At 34.6% G+C, this 12,786-nt stretch overlaps 1 protein-coding gene across 3 annotated transcripts in view; it reads left to right on the top strand.

Moving 5' to 3' along the window:
• The window catches only part of PHIP (pleckstrin homology domain interacting protein), a 146,037-nt gene extending 138,597 nt beyond the window's left edge, over nt 1-7,440 (top strand). For 2 of the 3 annotated variants that reach the window (XM_030929653.1, XM_030929654.1), the window contains one exon: nt 478-1,232. In XM_030929653.1, the coding sequence (XP_030785513.1) occupies nt 478-1,115 (638 nt within the window). In that variant the 3' untranslated portion in view covers nt 1,116-1,232. Of the gene's footprint in view, nt 1-477 lie in introns of all 3 variants that reach the window. The other variant, XM_030929652.1, reaches the window with a different exon arrangement.
• Nucleotides 7,441-12,786: the final 5,346 nt, after the last annotated feature.

Here is a 12,786-nt window from a genome sequence, read left to right as displayed (position 1 = left end):
TAGTGATTTTGATTGATATAATCAGTATTTCCTAGGATTATAGTCATTTGCCATTTATTACACAAGGAGAGGACTTTTCAAAGCCTGTGAAGAAAAACTGCCATTTAGTTGTTTTTGAATCCTCTTTAAACAGTTCTGAGAGCAGTTTTTGAGCAAGAATAACTTATTTCTAAGTTAGGAATAAGAAAACTTTGGTCATCCTACCTTTATAATCAATCACAATGTTAACTTAGATGAGTTACTTATTTTCTATGAGCTTTACCTGCCTCATGAGATCATTAAGAATCTCTTTTAGTTAGAAAATAAATAAGATCATTGAACTATTAACGTTCTCTAGGTTCTTTTTTCTCATTTTAATAAAATAATTTAGATTATGTCACTACATATAAGTATACCAATGGGGCCTTATTGACAAGTTTGAGGGTCAAACCAAAAAAGAAACTCCATGTATTAAGGTGTACTATTGTTCCCTTTTAGGAGATTGTAAGAACAACGTTCTTGTACCAGGAACCATTCAAGTAAATGGCCATGGAGGACAGCCATCAAAACTTGTGAAGAGGGGACCTGGAAGGAAACCTAAAGTAGAAGTTAACACCAATAGTGGTGAAATTATACACAAGAAAAGGGGTAGAAAGCCCAAAAAGCTACAGTATGCAAAGCCAGAAAATTTAGAGCAAAATAATGTGCATCCCATCAGAGATGAAGTACTTCCTTCTTCAACATGCAATTTTCTTTCTGAAACTAATAATGTAAAGGAAGATTTGTTACAGAAAAAGAGTCGTGGAGGTAGAAAACCCAAAAGGAAGATGAAGACACAAAAACTAGATTCAGATCTCCTAGTCCCTGCAAGTGTCAAAGTGTTAAGGAGAAGTAACCGAAAAAAGATAGATGATCCTATAGATGAGGAAGAAGAGTTTGAAGAACTCAAAGGCTCTGAACCCCACATGAGAACTAGAAATCAAGGTCGAAGGACAGCTTTCTATAATGAGGATGACTCTGAAGAGGAGCAAAGGCAGCTGTTGTTCGAAGACACCTCTTTAACTTTTGGAACTTCTAGTAGAGGACGAGTCCGAAAGTTGACTGAAAAAGCAAAAGCTAATTTAATTGGTTGGTAACTTGTACCAAAATATTTTACTTCAAAATCTATAAAGCAGGTACAGTTAAGGAATAAGTAGAACTAAGGCTTCTGCTTCCTTGCTGCTATGGTGGAGTAGGGAATGTTATGATTTGATTTGCAAAAAAAAAACAAAAAACAAAAAAAAAAACAAACTTACAAGACACTTCACTTCTTTAAATGAATATATATATATATAAATATATACATATATATTTTAAATGTTTGCTATTTATTGCCCTTAGATAGGTTATGCATTTTCACATTCATTTCATTCACTGAAACAAAAGAAATTGATCTATAATGAATTCCTGATTTATTTATAGAAAAGACAGTTCTGCTACACTCTTTAGGAGCATAATATTCCTAGTGATAGAGCATTTCATGTTAAAATGAATTATTTTTGACCAAGCAAGGTACATTTCTATTGATACAAGTCATGCCCCTAAAAGACAGATGTTATACAGAGTAGCAGTGAATTAAGAAATGTTTCCTCTAAAAGATAAATACAAAATTTCCACCATTTGATACCCTAAAAAGTTTAATTTTAATTATAGAATGTTAATCTACAAAGTATCTAGAGGAGGCTTTTGCTTTATTCCATTTCTGCCAAACTTAAGAGAAAATGTACTGATGAAGGGAAACATATCCACATTGGAAAACATTTGACTGTCTAATTTTTCAGACCTTGATTCTTATATCACTCAATCTCTGTTTATTGTGCCAAAGACTGAGAATCAGTGCAGTGGAAAGCCTGTTTTTGACTGTCAGGACAGCATACACTTTTCAATATTGGAAAGGCTATATATTCTAAAGAGCAAGTTATTAAAGAGTTATGCTGAGATATATCTTTTTTTTGGTACTAATAGAAAATAATGCACTGGTGGGTCCTTTGACAGAGATGTTCTAGAGGAAATGTTTAAGTGGTTAAAGGATTCAAGGAAAATACAGGAAAAAAGGTATGGGATTTGATGTTTACTTGTTGATCTGGATTAATGTCGTTTCTAAACTTTAGACATATCTAATAGCCTAAAATGACTTACAAAGAAACGTGTCTGTGTGTGTATGTGTATATATTGATAAATGGGTATAATTAAATATATATACAAACACATACTTATATACTATTACCCAGGTATAAATTCTTTTTTCAGGATTTTTTAGATAGCAGTAGAATAAAAATAATTTTAAAATGTCATACTTTATAGTTTAATTTTAAGGGGGAAATTGGTTATTTTCAATTATTAAAGGTTAAAATAGGCCAAATCACTTTTTATGCAATCATGTTTTATACAGTGGTCTCATTGCACATTGTGTTTTTTCTGCACTTTTTACGGTATCCTTATCATGCTGGTATGTCAATATACACCCTAAAGAAAAACTCCATTTAATGATTGTGCCTTGTATTCTATTATTTTTTGCATCATTAGTAAAATTAAGTTGTCTATTGTAAATGATAACTATATGACTTAGGAGAATGTATTGCTATATGTACTGCTATGGAAAAGGAGAGCAGTTATTTATTTGTTTATGGTACAGTTAGTTATTTTATACCTTAAAAACCAACATACTTACCATTTCTATTGTTTAAAAATTACTGTCCATTTTTTTAAAACTTTAAAGAATGTAGTATTTTCTGAGGACTGGTATGGTACAAAAATGTAACCAAAATTTTCAGATACTACATTTTTAAAAAGTGAAGATGGGGAAAATATGTATCAGCATGACCCTGATGTAGAAAAATAAAGTCTGCAATTGAACCTTGGCAAAACACATTACATAATTATGTCTGATAAGGATGAATATTAGCTGTCATAACTGTCTTGAAGAATGAAAAAGTGATACATTTGGGCTTTTAAGATCATTTGTAACTAAATTTGTACAGAAATTTTCCTGTGAAATTAAGTAAACCATTTTCCAGATCTTGACTGCATTGCTGAGATTTTGCAGTTGAAAAACAATTTCAAATTTTTCAGGTTTTTTGTATATTTATTTTTTTCTAACAAATATATTTAACTATAAAATTAAAATTCAGTAGTTAAACTCTTCATAATGCAGAAATGGATGGCTTGATTGTATAGAAAAATGAGTCTTTCACTTACACCATTCTTGAAAATAATAGTGTATGTTTGAAATTTAAGTCATTAATTAGTTGCTTTTGAAGGCAATCTATTTGAAATATGTAATTTCCTGATGTTATCTGCATTGTGTTAAGAAAAAAAGAATAGGCTATAAGATCAATTTTTGTAAAAAAAAAAAAATGTACAGTTTTAAGTTGTGTACAGAAAAAGGAAGCGCGTACACAGTCTTAGAGTGGAATATACCTCTAGTACAATGTATGTGTTAATTCCAACTCTTGAGCAAAGAAATGAGTATTTACCATCTTTCCTATAACACATAAATGTATTATTCCTGTTCTAAAGACACTGTATATTTATGACCTTATTTGGACATTATTAGACACTGGTTTCTTAGTAAAGCACAGTAACTTGGATCAGATTCTTTGTAACTGAAACACCACTTAAACATGTATTAGTAATACCAATATATTTAGATTTTATATTTTTATAATTTAACTTCTGTACATTGCAGAAGTTGAATTAAGAAATTTAAGTCATCACCATATTTTTGTTTTCTTTACCACTTGGGAAAATAATCCTCTTTGAGGCGGTAACACTATGTATGTACTGTTGATAGGCCAGAAAGAAATGTTGGCAGTTGTCTTAGGTAAGCAATAAAAACATCTCACATTTACTGAAAATTCAGAAATATAATTTAACATGCGTGGAAAGTGTAAACCAATCTAGGTATTTCTAAGTACCAAACCCTAATATTCCCTCCCTCAACTCCCAACATTCTCAAGTCCCAGATGAAAAGTTTAAGTGGAGCATTAGTTTAAATATTCAGTCTAATCAGAGACTCACAGCCCTGGGCGATAGGCGATACATAGCTTTTTAAAGTTTTATCCTTTGTGACCTGCTATAGTGGCATTGGACTATTTTCTGCATGTATTATAAACTGAAGATTTTTTTGGCCTTATTTCAATTGTTTTTGTTGCACAGCTTCACTACAAATTTAAAGACTGCTGGCATTATTATAAAACTGTCTTCCTCCTTCAATGTAAGTAAATAAGTGTGGAATATTTGTCAGCTGGATTAGGTAACATCTGAGACTTGGGATAGACTAAATTTAGTTATCACCTGGAAATGAATTACATAAGATACAGTAATCAGAGAAAATATCTTTGTGCAGCATGTATGTTAACATCTAGAACTGTCCCTTATCTGCAGTGCAGTAGATGAATCAGACATTTTAAGAAATGTATTCAAATATCATTTTTATCTTATATGTTAGCAGCATTTACATGTTTTCAAATATGATTTGTAATATAATTTCTCCAGTTAACAATGTTTACTTCAATTCTGACATTCCATTTTATACATATATACCTACTGTATATCTCTATCAAATGTCAGCTGGAAGTGGCTTTTTCAGTTTTCTACTTAATGAAAACAGATTTATGCTGAATGTTTTTGTGACCTGAAATTTATTTTTTAATAGGTTGAAAGGACCAAGATACTTGAGTGATTAAAGGGCTGTAAGTGTTCTGCTTATATGCAGGAGTTACATGATTTTAAAAGTCATAGGGGAAGTAGTTTTATCATCTGATTACTCCTATAAACCTAAAAAGTATTTCTAACATAACAGGTTGAGCAGTGGTTTTGTTACACTTAGGCAAGAATTTATTTTCCCATTAAAATTTGAAAAATACACTTTTCTTTGATTCTACCCTTGCAGTTTCCCTTAGTTCCCTGATTTCCAAGTGATCTGAACTAAAATTAATACTGCATTTACTAAGAAACTATTTTTGTTGATTATACTGAGCAAAGAGCTCCAAATGAAGAGTCATCATGAACTATGTATAGTACCCAAGAAGAGGTCAAATTGAGTCAGAAGACTGTAAGTACCACTTTTGGCGCTCCAGAGATAAACCTTGTACACACTGCAGTAAAACAGTGAGTAGAAAATATGAGCTATAAGTAGATACTATTTTTAGTTTTGATAGCTCTGTGTTGAAATACTTTTTTAATGCAGATAAAAATTATCAGGAAATTAACCTTATGGCACAGACCAAATACTTAGTGCACGGCTGAGTTTCTACAATTCAAGGAGCCAAGAAAAATAGGTTCAAGATGGAATATACTACATGCATATAAGGCAGATGCATACACGCTGGTTACTTTAAGATTGTGTGTGTTGATTAGTCACAATGATAGACTATAAAATGAGACAATACAATGTTACATTTTTGGACCATATTAAAACTGCAAGAAGACAGGGGTCTTATTGAAGATCTTTTAGAAAACTTAAATCCTGTCACAGGACATTTAGACATGTGTAGAATGTAGCTCAATTTTTAAAAAGTAACTGACCTAGAGGGTGAAAGTTGAAACTGACACATTTTCAAATTAAGATTATGCTTATTTTGTACAGAAAACAATGTTTAAACACAAGCAGATCTGTTGTATGTAATAAGTAACACAGAGTTTTAAAACAAATTAATTATTTAGCTTTATTGAAGTTTGTTTTTTTCTTTCCGAACCTGGAGTATCATATTATAAACAGCAGTCTCACACCAGAATAGCAGTGCCCTTTCTTTTTGTACATATTGATTGGACCTTTCTTTACTGTTACGTGGACACTTTCTATGTTAGTTTTGATGCATAATTCTTTGAATCCTTTTATACAAACTAGAATGTACGTGTAAGAATTCCTGTCCCTGCAATGTAGTAACTACAAACTTATTTTTAAATAAATAGAAAACTTGTTTTTCTAAGCTATTTTGTAGAGCCTCATGATTTATTATTTGTTTTTTTAAGTTTTTTTGGCAACACATAAAGCACTTAGTACATAATTTCAACAAGCTGCTTACCAAAGTGGTCATATGGCAGTTACCATTATGTAAATGCTGGTTCATTAGAGTTTCCAGTGCCCTGTGTGTTTTGCAAAGTATGAAAACTGTCAGTTAAAAGATTTTTGGGTGCCGAAATATAATTTAATTCCAAAACAACTGAAGGTCAAAAACTTATATGCCTTTTTATATGTACATTTAATAAAACAATTTTATTGGTTTCTTACCATAAGTTAGCTGCGATGAGTGATAAATACTTCAATATTCAGATACTTTCGTAAGAGATACATTTCAGTGGAACACTTTGCATAAATATTTTCTCAAAAATATGCAATTTCTGGGAAAAAAGGAATGATGAAAGAATTTCACTTACTTGTATTTAGGTTCATAGAATTATTGCAGTTTTCCTAGAAATTGTGTCAGATTGTCATGCATTTTTGTTGACTTACTAAGAATCCCAATTTTAGCATGAAGACTATTAGATACGAATACATAAGACTATAACAATTCAAATTAAGCACATGGAGTGATTTGTAATTTTGTGTTAATTTCTCCCTAAGATGTTTTGTTAAAATGATTTTGTATAAAATAAATTTCTAAGTTGAGGAAGGCAGGTAAAAAAAATTCCAGATAACCTTTTCTTTCTGAAGTCTGCTAATAACAATACCTAGTATATACTTAGAAGAACCAGCCAAGAAAAATTAACTTTCAGCAACCACTCTTTACTCGTTTCTCTTTTGTAATAATACCAATTTTATGACCCAAGATTCCCCAGTATTTAATGCAAGTAAGAATAAAGACCAAAGCGCAAAACCTCTGTTACTTGCAATATGGTACTTTGTGTTTGTAATCAATGTGTGGTAAATTTAACACATTTACCACTTACTGATTAGTCTTTGGGAAAAGAATGGTGGAAGTCATTCAATGAAATACCTTTCTGCCATATTGGTTAGACATACTGGCAGCACAGTGTAATGAAAAGAACTGGCTTGGAGCTGGGAAATGGGAATTTGACTTTCATTCCTGACAGGAAGTAGAGGAACCCCAGCAAAGTCGTATCTCAGAGCTTCATTTTCCTCATCTGTAAAGTTTTAAAAGTTGATTAAATTATCTGTGAGATCTAATTCTGTTCAAATAGCTAGTGGTGATAATCTCATTTGTATATTGTCCTCTGTATTCATGGCTCAACCTTGGCTTTTATATTTAGTCCCTGAATAGAATACATCATTTAATGTGTAGTTTCCAGACAAGCTGTGTCTTGCGGCCATGACATTATTGTTGTAAGTGTGAGGTTTTCTGAACCCTTAGAAGAAGGACTTTTAATGTTTTCACAACACACTATTGTATTGCTATAAATTGTGAATTGCTTTAAAAACACATGTTTACTAATAAAAAGAAGTACAGGCACACTTTATTTTATTGTGCTTTGCATTATTGCACTTTGCAGATAACTGGTAACCCTACATCCAGCAAGACTGTCAGTACCATTTTTTCCAACAGCAGATGATAACTTCATGTGTCACATTTTGGTAATTGCAAGATTTCCAACTTTTAAAATATCATTCCATCTGTTCATGGTGATCTGTGATCAGTAATCATTTATGTTACCACTGTAATTGTTTTGAGGTGCCAAAAACCACACCCATATAAGATAGTTAATACATGTTCTGTGTGTTTTGACTGTTCCAATAAATGGCCATTCCCCCATCTCTCTCCCTCTTTTTGGGCCTTCTATTCCCTGAGATACACCAATATTGAAATTAAACCAGTCAGTCACCCTACCGTGGCTTCTAAGTGTTCAAGTGAATAGAAGAGTCTGAAGTCTCTCACTTTCATCAAAAACTAGCTATGATTAAGCTTAGTTAAAAAGGCATGTCAAAAGCCAAGAGAGGCTGAAAGCTGGAACTATTGTGCCAAACAGCCAAGTTGTGTAAGCAAAGGAAAAGTTATTGAAGGAAGTTAAACATGCTACTTCAGTGAACATATGAATGATAAGAAAGCAAAGCAACCTTATGGCTGATAAGGAGAAAGATGCAGTGGTCTAGATAGAAGATCAAATCAGCCACAATATCCCCTGAAGCCAAAACCTAATCCAGAGAAGGCCATTAAAGCTCTTCAATTCTGTAAAGGTGAGAGAGGTAAGAAAGCTGCCAAAAAAAAAAAAAAAAAAAAAAAAATTGGAAGCTAGCAGAGGTTGGTTCATGATGGGATTTTTTTGTTGTTGTTTTTTGTTTGTTTTGCTTTTTGTTTTGTTTTTTGAGACAGTTTTGCTCTTGTTGCCCAGGCTGGAGTGCAATGGTGCAATCTCAGCTCACTGAAACCTCCACCTCCCAGGTTCAAGCGATTACAGCCCCCTGCAACCATGCCCAGCTAATTTTTATATTTTAAAAAGAGATGGGGTTCACCATGGTGGCCAGGCTGGTCTCAAACTCCTGACCTTGTGATCCGCCCACGTCAGCCTCCCAAAGTGTTGGGATTACAGGTGTGAGCCATCACGTCCGGCCTGGTTCATGATGTTTAAGGAAAGAAACCATCTCTGTAATAAAAGTGCAAGAGGGTACTGATGAAGAAGCAAGTTATCCAGATGTTTTAGCTAATATTGATGAAAATCTATACAAACTTTCAATGCAGATGAAATAACCTTATATTGGTAGAAGGACCAATGCAGGACTTTCATAGCTAGAGAGAAGTCAATGCCTAGCTTCAAAGGACAGGCTCTCATTGGGGGCTAATGCAGCTGGTGTTAAGATGAAGCCAGTGCTGCTTTACCATTCCAAAAGTTCTAGGACCCTTAAGAATTATATTAAATCTACCCTACTGTGCTCTATCAATGGAACAACAAAGCCTGCATGACAGCCCATCTGTTTACACCATGGTTTACTCAATATTTTAAGTCCATTGTTAAGACCTACTTTCCAGAAAAAAAAAAAAAAAAAAAAGATACCTTTGAAAATACTACTGCTCGTTGACAACCTGGTCACCCAAGAACTCTGATGGCAATGTGCAAGGTGATCAGTGTTGCTTTCATGCCTGCTAACACAACATCCATTCTGCACCTCACAGATCAAGGAGTAATTTTGATTTTCAAGTCTTGTTATTTAAGAAATACATGTTGTAGGCCGGGCACAGTGGCTCATACCTATAATCCCAGCACTTTGGGAGTCCAAGGCGGGTGGATCACCTGAGGTCAGGCGTTTGAGACCAGCCTGGCCAACGTGGTGAAACCCTATCTCTACTAAAAATAGAAAAATTAGCCAGGGTTAGTCGGCATGCTGTAATCCCAGCTACTCAGGAGGCTGAGGCAGGAGAATTGCTTGAACCCGGGAGGCGGAGGTTGCAGTGAGCCAAGAGTGCACCATTGCACTCCAGCCTGGGCAACAACAGTGAAACTCCATCTCAAAAAAAAGAAAAGAAATACATGTTGTAAGGCTATAGCTTCCAGAGATTCCTCTGAGGAATCTGGTCAAAGTACATTGAAAACCTGGAAATAATTCATCATTCTAGATGCCATTAAGAACGTTCATGATTCATCGGCGATCAAAAATATCAACTTTAACAGGAATTTGGAAGAAGTTGATTCCAACCCTCATGGATGATTCCGAGGGTTCAAGAAATCAGTGGCGGAAGTCACTGCAGATGTCGTGGAAATAGCTCGAGAACTAGAATTGGAAAGTGGAGCCTAAAGATGTGACTGAATTGCTGCAATCTCATGATAAAATTTGAATGGCTATGGTGTTGCTTCTTATGGATGAGCAGTTTCTTGGGATTAAATCTACTCTTGGTGAAGATGCTGTGAACATTGTTGAAATGACAACAAAGAATGTAAATACTACAAAAACTTAGTTAATAAAGCAGCAGCTATTTGAGAGGATTGAGTCCAATTTTAAAAGTTCTACTATGGGTAAAATGCAATCAAACAGCATTGCATGCTACAAAGAAATCTTTTGTGAAAGTAAGAGTCCAATGGATGCAGCATACTTCAGTGTTATCTTAAGAAATGACACAGCCACCCCAATCTTCAGCAACCACCACCCTGATCAGACAGCAGGCATCAATATTGGGGCAAGACCCTCCACCAGAAAAAGATTCTGACTTTCTGAAAGCTCAGATGATCGTTAGCATTTTCTAGCAAAACTAAAGTATGTACATTGTTTTTAAGACATAATTCTGTTGCACATGTAACAGAATAACTGTATGGTATAAACATACTTTTACATGCACCAGGAAACAAAAAGTTTGTGTGATTTGCTTTATTGCAATATTTGTTTTATTTTGGTGGTGTGGAATCAAACCCACAATATCTCCAAGGTATACCTGTACTAAAGTTCATGATTTTCCAAGGACCTATGGGAAATCTCCAAGATACTTTTAGTGTAAAATACCCTAATTCTTTTTCTTGTTTTTTGAGACAGGGTCTCTCTCTCTTACCCAGACTGGAGTGCAGTGGCACAAATCATAGCTCACTGCAACCTTGAACTCCTGGGCTCAAGCAATCCTCCTGCCTCAGCCTCATGAGTAGCTGGGACTACAGGTAGACACTGCCTCACCAGGCATTTATTGATTGATGAATTGATTGAATGTAGAGACAGGAATTTCACTGTGTTGCCCAGGCTGGTCTCAAACTCCTGGGCTAAAGCAATCCTCTTACTTTGACCTTCCAAAGTGCTAGGATTACTTGTATGAACCACTAAGTCCAGCCTCATCCTGAAATTTTTATCTCATTTTTTTCTAAATTTAAGATCCACTTAAGTGGTAAAACAGAATCAGTGGCTTTCAGAGAAAAAATTAATCATTTGATTAAGATAGGATATTGCATACCCGAGAATAATAGTTGGTTTTCTATTTAATTATTTTTTATTTTTATTTTTATTTTTATTTTTGAGACAGAGTCTTGCTCTGTTGCCCAGGCTGGAGTGCAGTGGTGTGATCTCGGCTCACTGCCATCTCCATCTCCCAGTTCAAGTGATTCTTCTGCCTCAGCCTCCCAAGAACTGGGACTACAAACACTTAACAACTCAACCAGTTAATTTTTGTATTTTTAGTAGAGACAAGGTTTCACCGTGTTGGCCAGGTCTCAAACTCCTGACCTCAGGTGATCCACCCACCTCGGCCTCCCAAAGTGCTGGGGTTATAGGTGTGAACCACCGTGCCCAGCCACACAGTTGTATTTCTCTGTCACTATTGTTCTTCGTTTAGTGTCAGCTACCTATATTAATCACAAATTTTAATGAAAATAACAAGTTTCACAGAGAAAACTGAAAGGATGGTAATTTAAAACCATCATATGCAAGTATTTTTGTAGAACAGCAAATCTCAATATACATAGCACAATTTTTTTAAACCTTGAATTTGCAAAAATGAACATTTTTACTAAAAATATGACTTGAAGACAGCAACTCCATAGTGTACAAATATAAGAAACAAGTGTGTATACACTTAAAATTATTCACAGTGAGCAGTATTTCAGTGTTGCTTATAACTGAAATGTACTCAATTTTAAGTTACCTGAGGATCTTTGAAATTATGTTCAAACTGACATGCTATAGAACAATTACTGTTATAAAAAACTTCGGCAAGGTTGGGCATGATGGTGCACACCTGTAATCCCGGCACTCTGGGAGGCCAAGAACTCTGAGCCCAAGAGTTCAAGATCAACCTGGGCATTATGGTGAAACCCTGTCTCTACAAAAAATTAGCTGTGCATGGTGGCACATGCCTCTAGTCCCAGCTACTCAGAAAGTTCACATAGGAGGGATGCTTGAGCCCGGGAATTTGAAGCTGCCATGAGCTAAGATAGTTCCACTGCGCTCCAGCCTGAGTGACAGAGGGAGAGCCTGTCTCAAAAAACGAAAACAAAAAAACTGTGTCAGAATTATGACTCAATTTATTTGAACACATGTTTTATGTTTTTAGCTACTCCAAATATTATGTAAAAGTAATGTTGGCTTATATGTTCAGTGTACCAATAGAAGAAGTTTAGGTACCCCAGACTAACTTGTCTCTTCTTGAGAAAGCAAACCCAATCTTAATTTAACAAATTAAATGTATGCTTATATTATATTCTACACTTATACAGGAAAAAAAGCCATTTAAAAATATAATTTCATTTTTTTTTTTAGATTCAGAGGGTACATGAGCAAGTTTGTTAACCAGGTATACTGCTGAGGTTTGGGGTACAATTGATCCTATAATCCAGGTACCAAGCATAGTACCCATAGTTTTTCCATGCTTGTCGCCCTCCTTCCTTCCCCCATCTACTAGTCCTTAATGTCTACTGTTTCCATCGTTATATCCATGAGTAACCAGTGTTTAGCTCCTACTTATAAGTGAGAACATGTGGTATTTGGCTTTCCTGTTTCTGCATTAATTCACTTAGGACAGTGGCCTTGAGGTGCATCCATGTTGCTGCAAATGACATGACTTCATTTCTCATGGCTGCTTAGTATCCCATGGTATGTATGTACCACATTTTATTTATCCAACCCCACTTTATTTGATGGGCACCTAGGTTTATTCCATGTCTTTGCTATGGTTAATAGTGCTGTGATGTAAAACCTGCCAAGATTGATCATTAAGAAATTCAAAACTTCAACAGACCAATAACAAGTAATGAGATTAAAGCCATAGTAAAAAGTCTGCCGGTACAAAAAAAAAAAGCCTGGGACCTGATGGCTTCACTGATGAATTCTACCAAACATTTAAAGAAGAACTAACACCAATCATACTAAAACTATTCCAAAAAATACAGGAGGAGGGAATA

The sequence above is a fragment of the Rhinopithecus roxellana genome, chromosome 4 (genome assembly GCF_007565055.1).
Source record: "Rhinopithecus roxellana isolate Shanxi Qingling chromosome 4, ASM756505v1, whole genome shotgun sequence".
Taxonomy (NCBI): Eukaryota; Metazoa; Chordata; class Mammalia; order Primates; family Cercopithecidae; genus Rhinopithecus; species Rhinopithecus roxellana.
The sequence above is the reverse complement of the archived record's forward strand: the minus strand, read 5'-3'. Positions and strand labels throughout refer to the sequence as shown.